The 15,973-nt window shown below is 35.5% G+C and overlaps 1 protein-coding gene, 1 long non-coding RNA gene and 1 pseudogene across 2 annotated transcripts; 1 reads left to right on the top strand and 2 right to left on the bottom strand.

Annotated features, from left to right (window-relative positions):
* Positions 1-960: 960 nt before the first annotated feature.
* On the bottom strand, positions 961-1,909 carry LOC121809183 (annotated as a pseudogene).
* A 2,371-nt stretch (positions 1,910-4,280) lies between these two features.
* On the top strand, positions 4,281-5,567 carry LOC121807773. The gene is made up of 3 exons (XR_006052030.1): positions 4,281-4,398; positions 4,864-4,920; positions 5,490-5,567. It is a non-coding gene; the product is annotated as an uncharacterized LOC121807773 (long non-coding RNA).
* A 2,531-nt stretch (positions 5,568-8,098) lies between these two features.
* Positions 8,099-9,660, bottom strand: LOC121808330 (chalcone synthase-like). The gene is made up of 2 exons (XM_042208747.1): positions 9,361-9,660; positions 8,099-9,280 (listed from the first exon to the last, which is right to left on the bottom strand). Exons 1-2 carry the CDS (start codon positions 9,536-9,538, stop codon positions 8,280-8,282), a joined length of 1,179 nt encoding a protein of 392 aa, XP_042064681.1. The 5' UTR covers positions 9,539-9,660; the 3' UTR covers positions 8,099-8,279.
* Positions 9,661-15,973: the final 6,313 nt, after the last annotated feature.

Genomic DNA, 15,973 nt, shown 5'->3' with positions numbered 1-15,973 from the left:
TATAAAAAGTACTATGGCTTTGAAAATACTTTTAGGGTAAGGGTTTAGTAATCTCGATGGTCTAGTAGAGATAAGCCTAAGGGATAAATTAGTATATTTATAGAATTTTTGTGTATACTCCTATTACGTACATAAAAGAAGATTTCAAAATTGAAGCGTAACATATACTACTATTTAAGATATATTGAATCAACTTTATTTCATATACATTGAACTACATTTCCTGGACGGTATTGATTTTGAAATATTTGTTAGCAAGTTTGTATCTACATATGCGGCCTGAACAAGTGAACGTGTATATTTAATCATATTATTTAAAAATTCAATTCTTTTGTGTTGAACTCACTTATCCAAACGAAAATTAAATTATCCTAATTAAAACTCGATCGTGAAAAAAAAACCAAATCAAAACTGACAAAACTAATGTGAACCGGAAAAAGCGAAATTGCACTAATATATAAAAAAAATCTAAATATTTTATTTTAAATATACAAAAAAATATCAAAACAGTTGCAGTCTTCCTGTGATTTAATTATCTTATCATTCATTAAAATAAAGTATTATATACAATATTAAAATTAAGTTTGTTTTTTCTACTATTTATATATCCGAACTGAAAAATCAATTTTCTAATAATTTAAACTGAAACAAAACAAAAAAAAAACAAATTTTAAATTTAAATTTAGTTCGAGTACAATATTAGATTTTTTAAATATTTTGCTCAGTCGCTTCACCTAAAGAAGAAAAAATAATGAAGATAATAAATTTATGAAAATGCAAATTTTTGAATCGTACTGGACCGACTTGGGTCTGGGAGCCCAATGGGCTATTTACGCAAAGTGATTTGTAACTTTGTAAATACAGTAACTGATGGGTCACATCCAAGTTAACATGATTGATTTTATTTTTCATGATCAATACAAAGGGGGAAAATACCATAGAAATAAAATATTCTCCGAGTTAAAATCAAATTAATAGTACTATTTATTTATTTATTTATTATTGCTAATTCTTAATTACTTTAGTTTATAACACTACTGAATTTATTTACAAAATATTTGACCCTTTTATTTGTACAATCAAAGAAAGTAATGCCCTGTCTCTTAATGTACATATACAACTAATTTAAAGGCTTAATCTAGCAAAGGCCATCTTCTGCTTTTGTGCTGGTGTAGACAATTTGATATGTGTGGCCAATCCAAGTGCATAGAGTAAAGCTCCAAGTGCCAATTGATGAAGTATATAGGTCTTCTCAAGGAACTTATAGAAGGGCTGTTTCTCTAAATCTTTAGCATTGTTTCTCTCCCTATTCTGAAGTCATATATGTATGATGTAAAAGAAAAACAAATGTAATAGTTTCAAATGAATGATGACAAATCTCACCCTTTGATCAGTGTCAAAGAGCCAAGTCATGTGACTAAACCAAAATCCCTCAATTTGGCTGTGTGGATCTTTTTCTGAGTCAACAAACTGATGGTGGTATCTATGTGTGCTCACCCACTCAATTGCATTCCCCTGTTAAACAAAATACATATTCTTAAATTACAAAATACATGAATTATACAAGTATAATAGAGAGAGGAGAGAGACCTGAAGGGCTAGAGTGCCACAGTAAGCAAAGAAATACTCAAGCCATTTGGGAAGCTTGAAGCTCTTAATGAGAAAGATTTCTATGGAAAGAAAGAGTGATGCCAAGAAGCCCAGTGATGACATACAATCCCACAGCAACACCAAATGCACCCCAGTTGAAAGTAAAAGGACCTAAAGCACACAACAAATGAATAGCCCCAAGCCCACAAGCAATCCCAATATCATCAGAATATCATTTTCTTCCCCAAAACACATTACTCTTCTTCTTCTTCTTCTTCTCCTTCTCCTTCACCACCACATCTGGAACTGGAAGAGTCATTTTTTTGGCTTGGATTTAGGGTGCTAGCTAGGCTTATATAAAATTGTGGGATTTTGAAAAGATTGAATTTTTAAGAGGGAGAGATTAATTAACTTGTTTGAGTCATGTACTCAACTTAAGATTTAGTTCAAGTTCATGAACTGATTTTCAAGTTAGGTTGGTTATGTCGTGTGAGTGCCCAAATTTAAGGAAGGGGTGAATTAATTTGAAGACGAAATAACTTTTCTATGTATCGATGTAGGTGTAGGTGTAGGTGGACAAAGTTGATGCAATTTGGGAAATTTTCTGAAAAGAATTTTGTTATTTGCATATTATTACAACTTATATTAATTGGGAAATCTGTACTATCATACTGTAGTAGTTAGAAAAAAAAGTTTATTATAGTTTACCGTCCGAAATTTGTGCAAAAGTCTCTTTATAGACTTACTTATTAAAAATATTTTTAATAATTTACACTTAGCTCCAAAATTCATTATATACCTCAATTATTGAAGATAGTTTCAAAGAGAGCGACATCATTTGTATAACATTTTCAGATAACCTAACAGCCCAAAACAGACAACGAAAAATTACTACCAAATTCATTTACCAAACAATGCCACTTTGATATCAAGACATTTATAGTCATGTCCATATGCATTCACCGCCCACTGCTTAAACACAAGGTTTCCTAGATTAGAATTCGATATTTGTGCCATAACGTCCTAAAAATAAGATTTCCTAAAATATGATATCACATGGATTTTAATAAAATGAAAAATGGACATAATCTAAGGATATTTGGTTGGCAAGATTGTATCCCCAGATTAAATATATATTATGTTTGTTTATGAGATAATTCAATCCTAGATGGATAATTATAGAATATTTAGTCATAGGTAACCCCTTACGACAAAAATAATCTCTTAACTCAATCCTATATTATATTTTGGTATTATTTTATTTAGAAAACTGACACTGCTAAGTTGATTATTTTTAAAGATTTTCTAGTGACCAACCTTCATAATTTTTCAAATAAATTATCCTAATTTTTACGATTTCAATAATATCACGTGTTTGGTTTGCAAGATTGTATCCGAGATTAAATTTGTAGTGTGTTTGGTTCATGAGATTCAACCTCACAACTCAATCCTAGATGGATAATCATGGGATAATTAGTCACAGTTAACCCCCTATATAACTAAAACAATCTCACAACTCAATCCTAAATTATATCTTAGTAGTATTATTTTATCTTGGAAACCGAACACCACCTAATGTACTATCATAATGCAATATCTACTTTGTATATACTTCATTTGTCCAGAAAAAATAATCTTATTATTTCTTTTTAGTTTGTCTATCAAAATTAGTGTTATTTATATTTATTCTATTTTTTTCCCATATTTCATCCATTTTTCTTATATGTTTTATGCATTAAAATTTGTGTATCCAAAAATAATGTATCCAAAAATAAGATTATTTTTTTTAGATGAGGAGTACTAAGTATTTGTAAGACGGTTTGATTACTTTTACCTTTTCTTTTAAAATTTTATTTCCTTATTCTTTTATTTTTTTTAGAATAACCATTATTGATTGGCGTGTAGAGAATTTGTTTTAAAGTCAATATTAAATATCATGTAGGATTGTTGGTATTTAGGTCAATATAATCTTTGAACCAAATATTTCTAAAATTTCATTTTATTTTTCATAAAGGTTTTTTTTAGGAATTAGAAATTTTCTAGTTTAGAAAATTTTCTTTTTATCGGGATGGGACCTATTTTCAGCAACACATTTTTCTTTGTATTTCTATATTACTTTACAAATTTTGTATTAATATTCGTGTCAATTCAAAAGTTTCTATTTTTAGAGTAATGAAGATTTTGCAAATCACAAACAAACCGAACTAAAACTCAAATTTATTTATTCAAATACTTTCATGCTGTAATAATAAAACCCAAACTGACACCTATAATACTAAAATGAATTGAATCAACCAATAGGCAGACGCCGCAGCACAATCGTTTCCACTGTGAGGCCCGGCCCGAATCCAGCCCATCGCCGGTGGTGCCGAGACACGGACACAGTCCCATACTAAGTCAACACGTGGCGCGAACACCTCATTTTATCGGGCCCTATTCCTTAGCTTAGCCCATTTCTATCAGATTGAATTAAATATCGCAGGCCCACCGGAGGATGTGCAATCCAAAATATTACTGCATTTTAATTAATACACAATCAATTCGGGAGAGGCTCAATTGTTGAAAATCTATAACCCATTGTTTGATTTTTGGCTGTGACTATTTCATATCTCTTTCAGCCACAGACATGCATAGTTTACAAAATATAAAGAGGAGTAGAGAAGGAGATGAGGAAAGAGAGGAAATGAGATGTGAGCTCATATCTCTCTCTATAGGTCTGCTGAAGCAGAGTTTGCTAATGCTTTCAAATGTTTTGTTCAGATTTGTTGAAGAAAGAGGATGACACTGACCAAGGGTTCAAGTTAACAGGTAACTATGATTTGTTTAGAGATCTTTTGTGGTGTTTATCTTCCTCTGTAATGAGATCTTTTGTGATTTGAGGTATTGAATTTTTTGGGATGTATGTTTGTATAGTAATGGATTCTTGGCACATAGCACAAAGAATAACAAGTCCTAGTTCAGAATTGAAATTGTTACACAAATTAGATTGAAATCAATCATGTGCATCAATTACAGTCCTTGATTTGAAATAGGGAGAAAATATTGAGACTGATAACTTGTCACCATGCATTAGATTCTTGGATCTATTGATTTGCTGAACTTCTTTAACTTCACTGAGCATCTACAAAGAATGATGGACATGATAGCTAGCTAATTTGTTGAAAAGTGCAGCTTCAAATTTTGCAATTTCTTACTACCATCCCTTAAATCAGCCTTTAATGGAGTGTAGCACGAGTCCTCATAAAAGCTGTTACTAACCAAATTTAGATGTAGGGTTTGCAGCAAAAAAGATCAAGAAAGAGGATATTGTTGAAGGGTTAAAGTTTACAGGTATATATTTTAAAGAGTTCTGGTTCAGTTTTTGTGTAGTTGGATGATATTAGTTTTTGTTTACTATCTTGACTGAAATTATTTCATCGGTATATATAGCATGTAAAATTGCTTCCGTGTGTTCCATGATGATCTGTTACTAACCAAATTAAGATGAAGGGTTTGCAGGCTGCAGCAAAAAAAGATAAAGAAAGAGGATATTGATAAAGGGTTGAATCTAACACGTAACTATGAATATTATTGTTTTGGTTTAGTTATTGTTTAGTATTATATATTTTAAAGAGTTATGGTTCAGTTTTTGTGTAGTTGGATGATAGTCACAAACTCCTTACACTATTTATAATTTAAGTTAGAATTAATGCATTTAATTAATATGCTAGTTTAAGTTAAGAGCTCTTTTATTAAGTGATGTCTCATTACACTTAAAATTCTTTTTTAATTACGCTAAAAAATCAATCCCAAATTTACGGCCTAAAATGAAAAGTGCGAGTAATATGGGAAAAGTGCGAGTAACATGGGACGAAGGGAGTATTAGTTTTTGTTTACTATCTTGACTAAAATTATTGCAGGTCCCATCACAGAAGAAATGTGCTCCGTATTTACTTTACCCAGGCTTCAAATCTTGATAATCAGTGCTCCGTATTTACTTTACCCAGGCTTCAAATCTTGATAGATTATCAAGGTCACTGAAAAATATGATGAGGGTTTTAGAGCATCTCCAATAAGCACGGACGTCAAATAGCCATCAAATAGCCTTCACACTGCCACATCATCAGCACTACAATTCTCCTGCCACATCAGCTTGCCACATCAACTGGACATCAAATAGCCCTCACATAGCCTTCACACTACCTATCCACGTCACTAATAACAATTATATAATTTAATTTACACTTGTATCAACATACAGAATTTAATTTACGAGATAAATACGGGAAATTCGAATAATACTATTAAAATTTAGAAAGTACATTAATTTTAAAAAAAGTACAATAATTTAAAAAAAGTACAAAAATTAAAAAGTACAATTAAAAAGTACAATATTTCTATATGGAAACATAAAACATTCAAGGATGTCTCTATAAAAGAGAGACAACCTAGAATGATTTTTGTCCCACATCGAATGTGAAACATAAAACATTCAAGGATGTCTCTATAAAAGAGATACAACCTAGAATGATTTTTGTCCCACATCGAATTTGGAACATAAAACATTCAAGGATATCTCTATAAAAGAGAGACAACCTATAATGATTTTTGTCCCACATCGAATGTGGAACATAAAACATTCAAGGATGTCTCTATAAAAGAGAGACAACCGAGAATGATTTTTGTCCCACATCGAATGTGCAACATAAAACATTCAAGGATATCTCTATAAAAGAGAGACAACCTAGAATGATTTTTTCCCACATCGAATGTGGGAAATAAAACATTCAAAGATCTCTCTATAAAAGAGAGACAACCTAGAATGATTTTTGTCCCACATCGAATGTGAAACATAAAACATTCAAGGATGTCTCTATAAAAGAGAGACAACCTAGAATGATTTTTGTCCCACATCGAATGTGCAACATAAAACATTCAAGGATATCTCTATAAAAGAGAGACAACCTAGAATGATTTTTGTCTCACATCGAATGTGGAACATAAAACATTCAAAGATGTCTCTATAAAAGACAGACAACCTAGAATGATTTTTGTCCCACATCGAATGTGAAACATAAAACATTCAAGGATGTCTCTATAAAAGAGAGACAACCTAGAATGACCCACATCGAATGTGAAACATAAAACATTCAAGGATGTCTTTATAAAATAGAGACAACCTAGAATGATTTTTGTCCCACATCGAATGTGAAACATAAAACATTCAAGGATGTCTCTATAAAAGAGAGACTACCTAGAGTGGTTTTTGTCCCACATCGAATGTGGAACATAAAACATTCAAGGATGTCTCTATAAAAGAGAGACAACCTGGAATGGTTTCATAATTCGCAAGCCCATTAAATATATATGGGCTATTACGAATTTCTTGTATAAATTTATTTGTAAAAATTGTTTTTAAATATTAAAAACAATTTTCATAAATAAATAGTATTTTTAAATTTTTTTTTTAAATTCGAATTTTTAAAATTCGAATTAAAAAAAATTTAAAAATTTGACGCCGGTTTGGTGCCGATCCGGGACGCACAATGGCGCCCGTGAGGATCGGCGTCGGAACTGGCGTCAGCGCGGGAATCGGCATGGCGACGCCGATTTTGACACCGATTTCGCCCACGCCGGTTCCAATGATTCGGCGTCAAACCGGCGTGGGCGAAAAATCGGCGTCGCGGTGGTGACGCCGGTTATTGGAGATGCTCTTAGGGCTAAAGTTAGTTTTACCTTCCATGAGTGGAAAGCCATTAGGGAATGCTTCATTGAACAACTGAGATATCAGAACCACTACGACATGGATATCTCAAGCTCAAAAACAAAGATAATATGTGCAAGTGCCTGGTAACGTTTCAATATTTATAAAAATACGAATTTAAAGTTATGCCACTCGATCTAGTTTTCATATATTACATATTTGATTCTCGTTGTGCATCTTGAAACAGAGGGCAATTCAACTGGCGCACCATGAGCATTGGCAAAAGTGGATTTTCTGCAAACAATTAACAGAATGTCACAGGACTTCTTCTTCTTCTGCTGGACAACCCCTAAGTAAATCCGTGACCTTAGGTATGCCCAAACTGGAAATTTTACAGCATGCTTTTATTTTATCATATATGCAAAATCTCTAAGAACACACCGTCACTCCGGGTAAATAATTTTGATTACATTTAACACAATGTGATCACATGTTTCCTTATAGAAATGTGATCACAATGTTTTTAGCAAAAACTGATCTTTTTTACTTAGCAGAATGTGAACAAATTTCAATGAATTTTGAATTTTTTTCCCACCATTAGTCACATGAATAAGACGTCAACTCCAATGAGTAGACATGTACACAGTTCAAAAACTCCAATCGCGACTTCATTCATGGCCAATTGTGTTATTCACATTCGATTGAAGAATCAATGATGCTCTTAGTATTTTCAAACAAATTTACCCACTTACAATTGAAATAAAAAAATACTACTGTAATATACATTTACTAGTACAACTTAGTACTATATAAAAATACTCGACATTAGCTAAATATAATTATCTTTCACATTACAAACTACTCTTGCAAATCACAAACTAACCACTCAAATTTATTTATTAAAAAATGATGATCATGCTTTAATAATAAAACCCAATTACACACAGAAGTACTAAAACATTATAGCAGCATTTTGGCATCATATAGGATACACAATCATTCATGATCAAGCAATCGGCACGCTCCGCAGTAGAATCGTTTCCACCGTGAGGCCCGGCCCGAACCCGAACATCACCCCCCAATCCAGCCCCTCGCCGGTGGTGCTCCTCCCCTCCTCCGCCGAAAACTTCCTCATTGCATCCAATACAAACAACACGGAAGGACTAGACACATTCCCGTACTCACTCAACACGTGGCGCGAACACCGCATTTTATCGGGCCCTAATCCTAAGCCCATTTCCATCCGATTTAATATCGCGGGCCCGCCAGGATGTGCAATCCAAAATATCTCATTCCAATCTGAAATCCCAAACGGCCCAAAGGCCTCCTTCAAAATCTCCCCAATACTACCCGAGACAAGGCCCGGGATATCCCTCATCAGATCCACAAGCAGCCCGGCTTCACGCATGCGGCCCAAGATCCTCCCCTCGCTTCCGGGGACAATCCTCTGAGCCCCGGAAACGACCTGGAAGAGCGGCCGCTCGCCGGCCCCGACCACCGGGTCGGAGCCGACGATCAATGCGGCGGCGGCGTCCCCAAAAAGCGCCTGGCCCACGAGGTCCTCGATATGGGCCTCGTCTGGGCCGCGGAAGAGCATGGCGGTGATCTCGCAGCAGACGATCAGAACCCGAGCGGCGGCGTTGTTCTCGGCCATGTCCTTGGCGAGGCGGAGGGCGGAGGCGCCGCCGTAGCAGCCGTGTTGGCACAGCATGGTGCGGATGACGGAGGGGCGGAGGCCGAGGAGGTTGGAGAGAACGTAGTCGGCGCTGGGCATGTCGACGGCGACGGTGCTGGTGCAGAAGATGAGGTGGGTGATGTTGGACTTGGGCTGGGCCCATTCCGCTATGGCTTTCTCTGCGGCTTTTCGGCACAGCTTCGGCACCTCCACGGCCACCATATCCTGCCGTGCATCAAGCGACGGCGCAGCGTAGGCGGCGATGTTCGGGTTCTGTTTCAGGAGGTCTTCCGTTAGGTGCATGTACCGTTTCTTGATCGTCGTATTCTCGCCTTAATTTGAAATAAAACAGTAGGAAGTTTGAATCAAAGTTGATTTATTATAGAAATAATAAGGAAATAAGGAATCTTACAGATGCGCTTGAATTTGTTTTTGAGGTCGACCTTATGCTCACTGTTTGTGACGCGGAAGTAGTAATCAGGAAACGTGCTCTGCTCCACGTAATTCGGTGGCGTGGCGGTGCCGATCGCCAACACGGTGGCTGGACCGGAAGCCCGTTGAGCACGGCGGATCTCCTCCATGTTCGCCATTCTTTCGTCGCCGGAAAAGTGTTGTACTCCACTTGCGTTGGACTTGAAGAGTTCCACAAATGTTGTGTTTAATTAAAAAGATTGGTGTAACATAGGGGTTATATATACGAGTTACATGGATTATGGATTAGATAACTAGAAAATATTTTGGATTAGATCATCGTAACTATTTGCATCAAAACTCAAATTTGTCTTTTGGATTAAACACTAGTAATTTTATTTTAATTATTTCTATTTCTATTTTTATGTCATTTCAATCGTACTTTAGTACTTCTTTCATTTTCTTGCAAGTGATTAACTTTTTTTGACACAAATTTTTTTAAAAAATTGATTTTAATTGAGTTAAATGAACAAAATAAAGTACTCCCTCCTCCTATGTTCCGCCGTAGTTGAGTCATTTCATTTTCTGCATTCGTTTTGCAAAAATAATAATAAATAGTTAAAATTGAAATCATTGTTCCACTGAATATGACTCATTTTCCTTTTTAGTTTATCACACTCAAGATGACTCATTACTACATACCTCTTTATCTCTACTTTATTCTCACTCTCTTACTTTATTCTCTTCACCCAACACACAAAATAAAAGTGCATAAAATCACGTGCCGCCCAAAGAAGGGGTCATCTTCCTTGGGATGGAGGGAATATTAAATAGTGCTTGATATCTGTCGGATATCAGATTGATCATGGGTAAATCTAATACTCTCTCCATCCCATTAAAGAAGTTCACATTCTTGAATGACACGAAATTTTAAGATGAGTTGTTAGGTGAAGTAAGTAGAAAGAAAAAAATAATTGAATATTTTAATGACGAAGACAAGAGAGAGATTTATTTTCAAACTGAGAAAATGAATATCTTAAATTAGACAAATTAAAAAGAGAAATTGAACATTTTGAGTGGAATAGAGTACCTAATAACCAATATGTTGGTGTGAGTGGGGCGATACAAATAAGTGTTTTCATCATGAAACATATACAGATTTGATAGAGATACGGTACTTAACTTGTCGTTAAAAAATTGAAAATGAGGAACACGAAAAAACAATAATTTGGACTTGGAGAATAGCATACCAAAGGTATAAGAGCATCCACAACGCGCACCGCACGCGTTTCGTGCCGGAGGAACGAAACGGGCGCGCGACGCGTTGCGGACATGCGTTCCGCGCCCAGGCCGTGCCGTGTGCCGTCGTCGCGAGACGCGGCACTGCCTGCGTCGCCACGCGCTTCGGCGACGCGGTGCGCCCCTGCGTCGTGCGTGACGCCCTCTCGCAGGCCCGCGAGTGGGCGTCGTCATTTATGACGCAATAAATCTTTTTTTTTAAAAAAATCAAATTTATAAAAAAAATGTGTAAACGGTAATATTACCGTTTTATATCCGTTTTTTTCTTTTTTTAAATTTTTTTTAATTTTTTTACTCTATAAATACTCCTAATTCATCTTCATTTCACACACAACTACACATCTATTCTTCCTAAAATCAATTTCATTTCCTCTCCAATATTCATCTAACATCTCACCAAAAAATGTCCGACGACGGCAACTCCGGCGATGGCGGCTCCGGTTCGTCGACGCTGGGCACGGCGGGTTCGGCGACGTGGAGTGGGTACCAACCACCCACTTTCAACGTGGATGCATACGCTCGACCCTCCGCCCCGCGTTATCCCAGATTCGGGAGGATTTCCTCGTTTAACCCACTCTGGGAGGAGGCCGAGGCGGGCGAGGAGGATGAGGCCGAGGCGGTGGAAGCTCCAGGGTGGCGTCGGAGGCGGGCGAGGAGGAGGAGGAAGAAGAGGAGGATCTAGGCCGACATCCGTACAGCAACAACGAAACGATGGCGGTGTACAACGCCTGGATCACCGTCTCGTACGATCTCATCGTCGGGAATCAACAAGTCGACAAGCGCTTCTGGGAAAAGGTCACCGAGATCTACCACCAGATTAAGCCGAAAGGCTCCCTGAAGCGCACATATACAATGCTCCGCTCTCACTTTGGCCGAGTCGACAAACATGTCAAAAAATTCTGCGGCATCTACTCGACCGAAGCGGCGCACTACCAAAGCGGAGCTTTGGGAGCCGACATTCTGAGGGCGGCTTTGCCCGTCTAAAACCAGGACACCGGCAAACAATTCAGATTTGTTGATGTTTGGCAGGCTGTCAAGGACGAGGAACGGTGGACCGGCGGTGTCCGCTCCAGCTCGGGCTCAACCTCGAAGCGCACGAAGTACACGGCGAGTGGCCAATACTCGGCTGATGACACCGGTAAGGGCAGCGGCGAACAAGAGGGTGCACCGTAGGAGTTTGCGGGTACGACCGACGATGACGGGGGATACAGCCGTGCGCGCCGTTGGCCGCAAGGGACAAAGGCGGCTAGAGCGAGGAAGGGCCGAGGCGAATCAAGTCAGGCGGGCTTGGGGGGAGGCTCGAACACCGTTATGGCGGTGTACATGACCGCCACAATGGCGGACACTCCCCGCTTCTCGTCGTCCCAATACGCGGCCTGGTGGAACGGAATTGTGCATATGGCGGCACAACTTGGCCTTCCGACTCCCCCTCCACCTCGACCGCCTTCGGGGGATGATTCGCCGGCGGAGTAGTTTTTTTATTTTCTTTAAATTTGTATTTTAAATTATGCAGCGTTTAATTTTTTAGGATTTTAATTGTGTGTTTTTATTTTTTAGAATTTTAAGTTGTAATTTTTTTATGTTGTGTTTTTTTAATGAAGTGTGTTTGTTTTAATTGAATTAGGTTGGAAATAAAAATAAAAAATGAAATTGAATGAATAGTAATTTAAGGAACGGTTAACAAACGGATAAGGAACGCATGGTTGCAGGTTCTGTTCCTTAGTTAAGGAATAGAGTTAAAAAGTATAGTGGGTGATAGGGATCTGATATTCTATTTTATTCCGGAAGGGAGCTGATATTCTCTCCGTATATTTATTTAGTTTATTTATGTTTCAGTTTTATTTAGTTATTAAGATTTTATTTACTTTGCCTAGTAGTTAGGATTTATAATATGTGTGGAGTATTTCAATATTATTAAGCAGAATGAAGAATTAAATTATTAATCTCATTCTCTATTCTGGCGTGAAAACGCCCCCTAGAACTTCAACTAGGGTTGTTCTCTTTTTCTCTCTACAAATTCACTCAAATAATTCCTCTGATAGGCTAAACCCTATCAAAGTAGTTATTTGAGTGAAAGAGACTGAATTTTGAGAGAGATTAGAGAGAAATCGGTTTCTCCAAGAGGGAGAACCGTAGTGAGAGAATGATAAATATTAATTTAATTCATTGTGCTTGATAATAATAATAATAATAATAATAATAATAATAATAATAATAATAATAATAATAAAGTACTCAACACATATTTATAATATATGTCGTAAAAAAGATCTTCTATAAACTAGGAAAGCAAATCAAATCCTAACCACTATGGAAATTAAATAAAATCATAACAACTAAATAATACCAAGTATAAATAAGCTAAATAAATATACGGAGAGAATATCAGCTCTCTCTCGGAATAAAACAGAATATCATGTCCCTATCAGTGGGCCTCGCAAATAGTAGTTTAAGGAACGGTGGAGGAACAGCGCGCGCAGTGGATGTTGTAAGGGTTGAGATCTATATTTAAACTAATGGATACTATTGCTAAAGCTGCTCAAACAGGATTCACGTGAAAACAATTTACTTTAAATTATTACAACCCTACCACTATACTACCAACTAAAAAGGTTGTGATTGATTTGTCAAAAACATTTTACTTTAAATTATTACAACCCTACCACTATAATACCAACTAAAAAGGTTGTGATTGATTTGTAAATTTAGAAGCAAATTATTGGATACGAATAATTAACTCAATTTACTCAAACTCTGAGAATGGTCAAATTACAATACTAAATACTCCTTTTCGACATTGAAATTTTTTTAAAAAAAATGTGTTAAAAGTGAATTAAATGAAAGAAACTAGTGTAAAAAAAATGAAGAGATAAATATAAATAAAATAAGAGAGAAAAATATATTTATTTTGGCATCAATATATATGTTGAATGGAAAGATTCATTATTGGTAGGGTCCTTAAAAAGTAAAACATTAAGATAATATTTCTTATGGACATTTTTTTGTCCTAAATTATGATTATTTTTAAAAAAAATTCGAACGTTAATAATAATGTCTCAATTTTTATATCAGGAGGAATGCGCCGTAGATACTTGCACTTATATTGCTGGAGTGATAATTTTATCTGTAATCAATCCAACATGTATTCAACTGTGTAAATGAGTCCAAATTACCCTACTTGATCAGGTTTACGAGTCTTTTGTTCAGTAATGGGGGAAAGTGAAGCTTATCAAGCAAGATTCTTTAGGTCTTGCAATCAGTCCAGAGCAATAAGATAGAAAAAAAGTCAATGAATATGAAATAAAAATTTAGCTTTGAACCAGCCGATCAAAATATTGAACAAAGTTTTTCTTTTTAAATATTCAACAAAGTTATCTCCACGACTTTGCTAGAATTATCTAGATCAATAGTTACGAAATTAGAACCTAAAATAATTATTTATACAGACTATGTAAGCAACCATGTTGTGATTGTTGAGAAGCACTCTTCATCTTGTTTTATGGTAAAAGGCATGATTTTTTCCATTGAACCGACAACGATGACCGTGAAAATTGAGTGGAATTCCACCTAGAAAATGTTTGATGTTGCATTGACATACGGTATTTAAATGAATGAGTTCCTTTCATCAGAAATTTTTGTGAAAAAATAAAGAAGAAAAAGAAAAGATGGGGTCTTCAATTGCAAAGGATTTATAGAATACAAAAAATTCACAGGTCCCATTTAATTTTAATTTCTATATTTCCCCTACAAATTGAGACTCAGAAAAAAATGCAATGATAATCTACTTTACTTTCTCTTTATTTTTTTCTATTTTATTTACATCTACTATTTTAAATCTTTAAAGAATTTTAACTCAATTTAATTAGGACAGGAAGTATCTAATGAAGTGGATATATAAGCATTTAGCCGGTGAGGTGACAAACGGTCAAATCTTACTTTCAATCTTTTGCAGGAGTGGTGGAAAGGAAGTGGACTAGTTACCCTTTCACTCGTTCCAAAAAGGATATCTTTGTAATTTCAAGTTCAACCATTGCTACTTAATCCACTTTTAGCTTTGAGTAAATGAATTGTGTATTTTTAGATTTGTTGTGATGGAGTTTGTTGGGACATGATTGATTTTTCTATTACAGTTGTATTGAAATTTGGTGATGAAGATGTGAATAACTTTTTACTTAATCGTTTCTTACTACTCTATATGTTTCATAATGATATTTTTTATTTTGGGTTGTCTCATAATATATTTTTTATTTTTAGTAATTTTCTTTTTTTTTTAATAAGGTGAACTCCATTATTCACTAATAATACTATAGTTATCTTTTATTTCTATTTCTCTTACTTTAATTGTCCATTAATTTTCATGTCATCCCAAATATTCATATTTTTATGGGACGTCTTTTGAAATATTTTTTATATACAAGTAAACAAAATGATGCAATATAATGGTATTCTTATAAATGTACTTAAATTTGATATAGTACTAAATTACTGTACTATATTTGCATTAAAAATGTTTCTTATCAAAATTTTGGTAGACCTAAAATGTGGCCCAATATAGGACATGTTAATATGATATTCTCTCTATTCCAACTAAGTTGAGTCATATTTTTTTTCATGAGAAAACTCTTTCTAACATTATTCTCTCTCTTACTTTACCATTTCTTCACTTTAACTACTCCCTCCGTTTCTTCATAGTTGAGTCATTTTTCTATTTCGGGTAGTTTCTTCATAGTTGAGTCATTTCTATATATAGTAATTATTTTCTCTTTCTTACTTTACTTTCTCTTACTTTTTTCTCTCTACTTTATTCACTTTTATACTTTATTCTATCCACCTTTTTCTCTCTTACTTATTTTATCTATTTATTCAACACACTCAACATCCATTTCTTAAACTCTGTGACGAAAAGTTTTGCCTCAACTATGGTGAAACGGAGGGAGTATTTATTATCATTTTTATAAAACGAGTGCGCAAAAGTGATCGGGGCGGAGGGAGTATAATTTTGTTTGGTAATGCAAATATTTGGTTATTTGTTGCAGTGTTTATCTGTTATACCTCTCGAAATCGTTAGACGGGTAGTGGCTGGTGTAGCTGGCTGGCTTCATGTCGGCTACATTCGTCGCCCTCAACCTTAGAAACCATAAAGGCTGCAGGTGAAAGTTGGTGCCTCATTGTTGCTGGTATGTTCTTGTTGCAGCTGGCTCTTGCTTTGGTGCTTAAACTCTACTTATTCACCGTCTCGATATAACCATAATCGTCATCTTATACGGCCCAATCTTGTTACCAATCTAGTGGTAGAGAGAGAGTTCTGGACTTCA

Source organism: Salvia splendens, chromosome 6 (genome assembly GCF_004379255.2).
Source record: "Salvia splendens isolate huo1 chromosome 6, SspV2, whole genome shotgun sequence".
Taxonomy (NCBI): Eukaryota; Viridiplantae; Streptophyta; class Magnoliopsida; order Lamiales; family Lamiaceae; genus Salvia; species Salvia splendens.
This window is presented reverse-complemented; position numbering and strand designations above follow the sequence as displayed.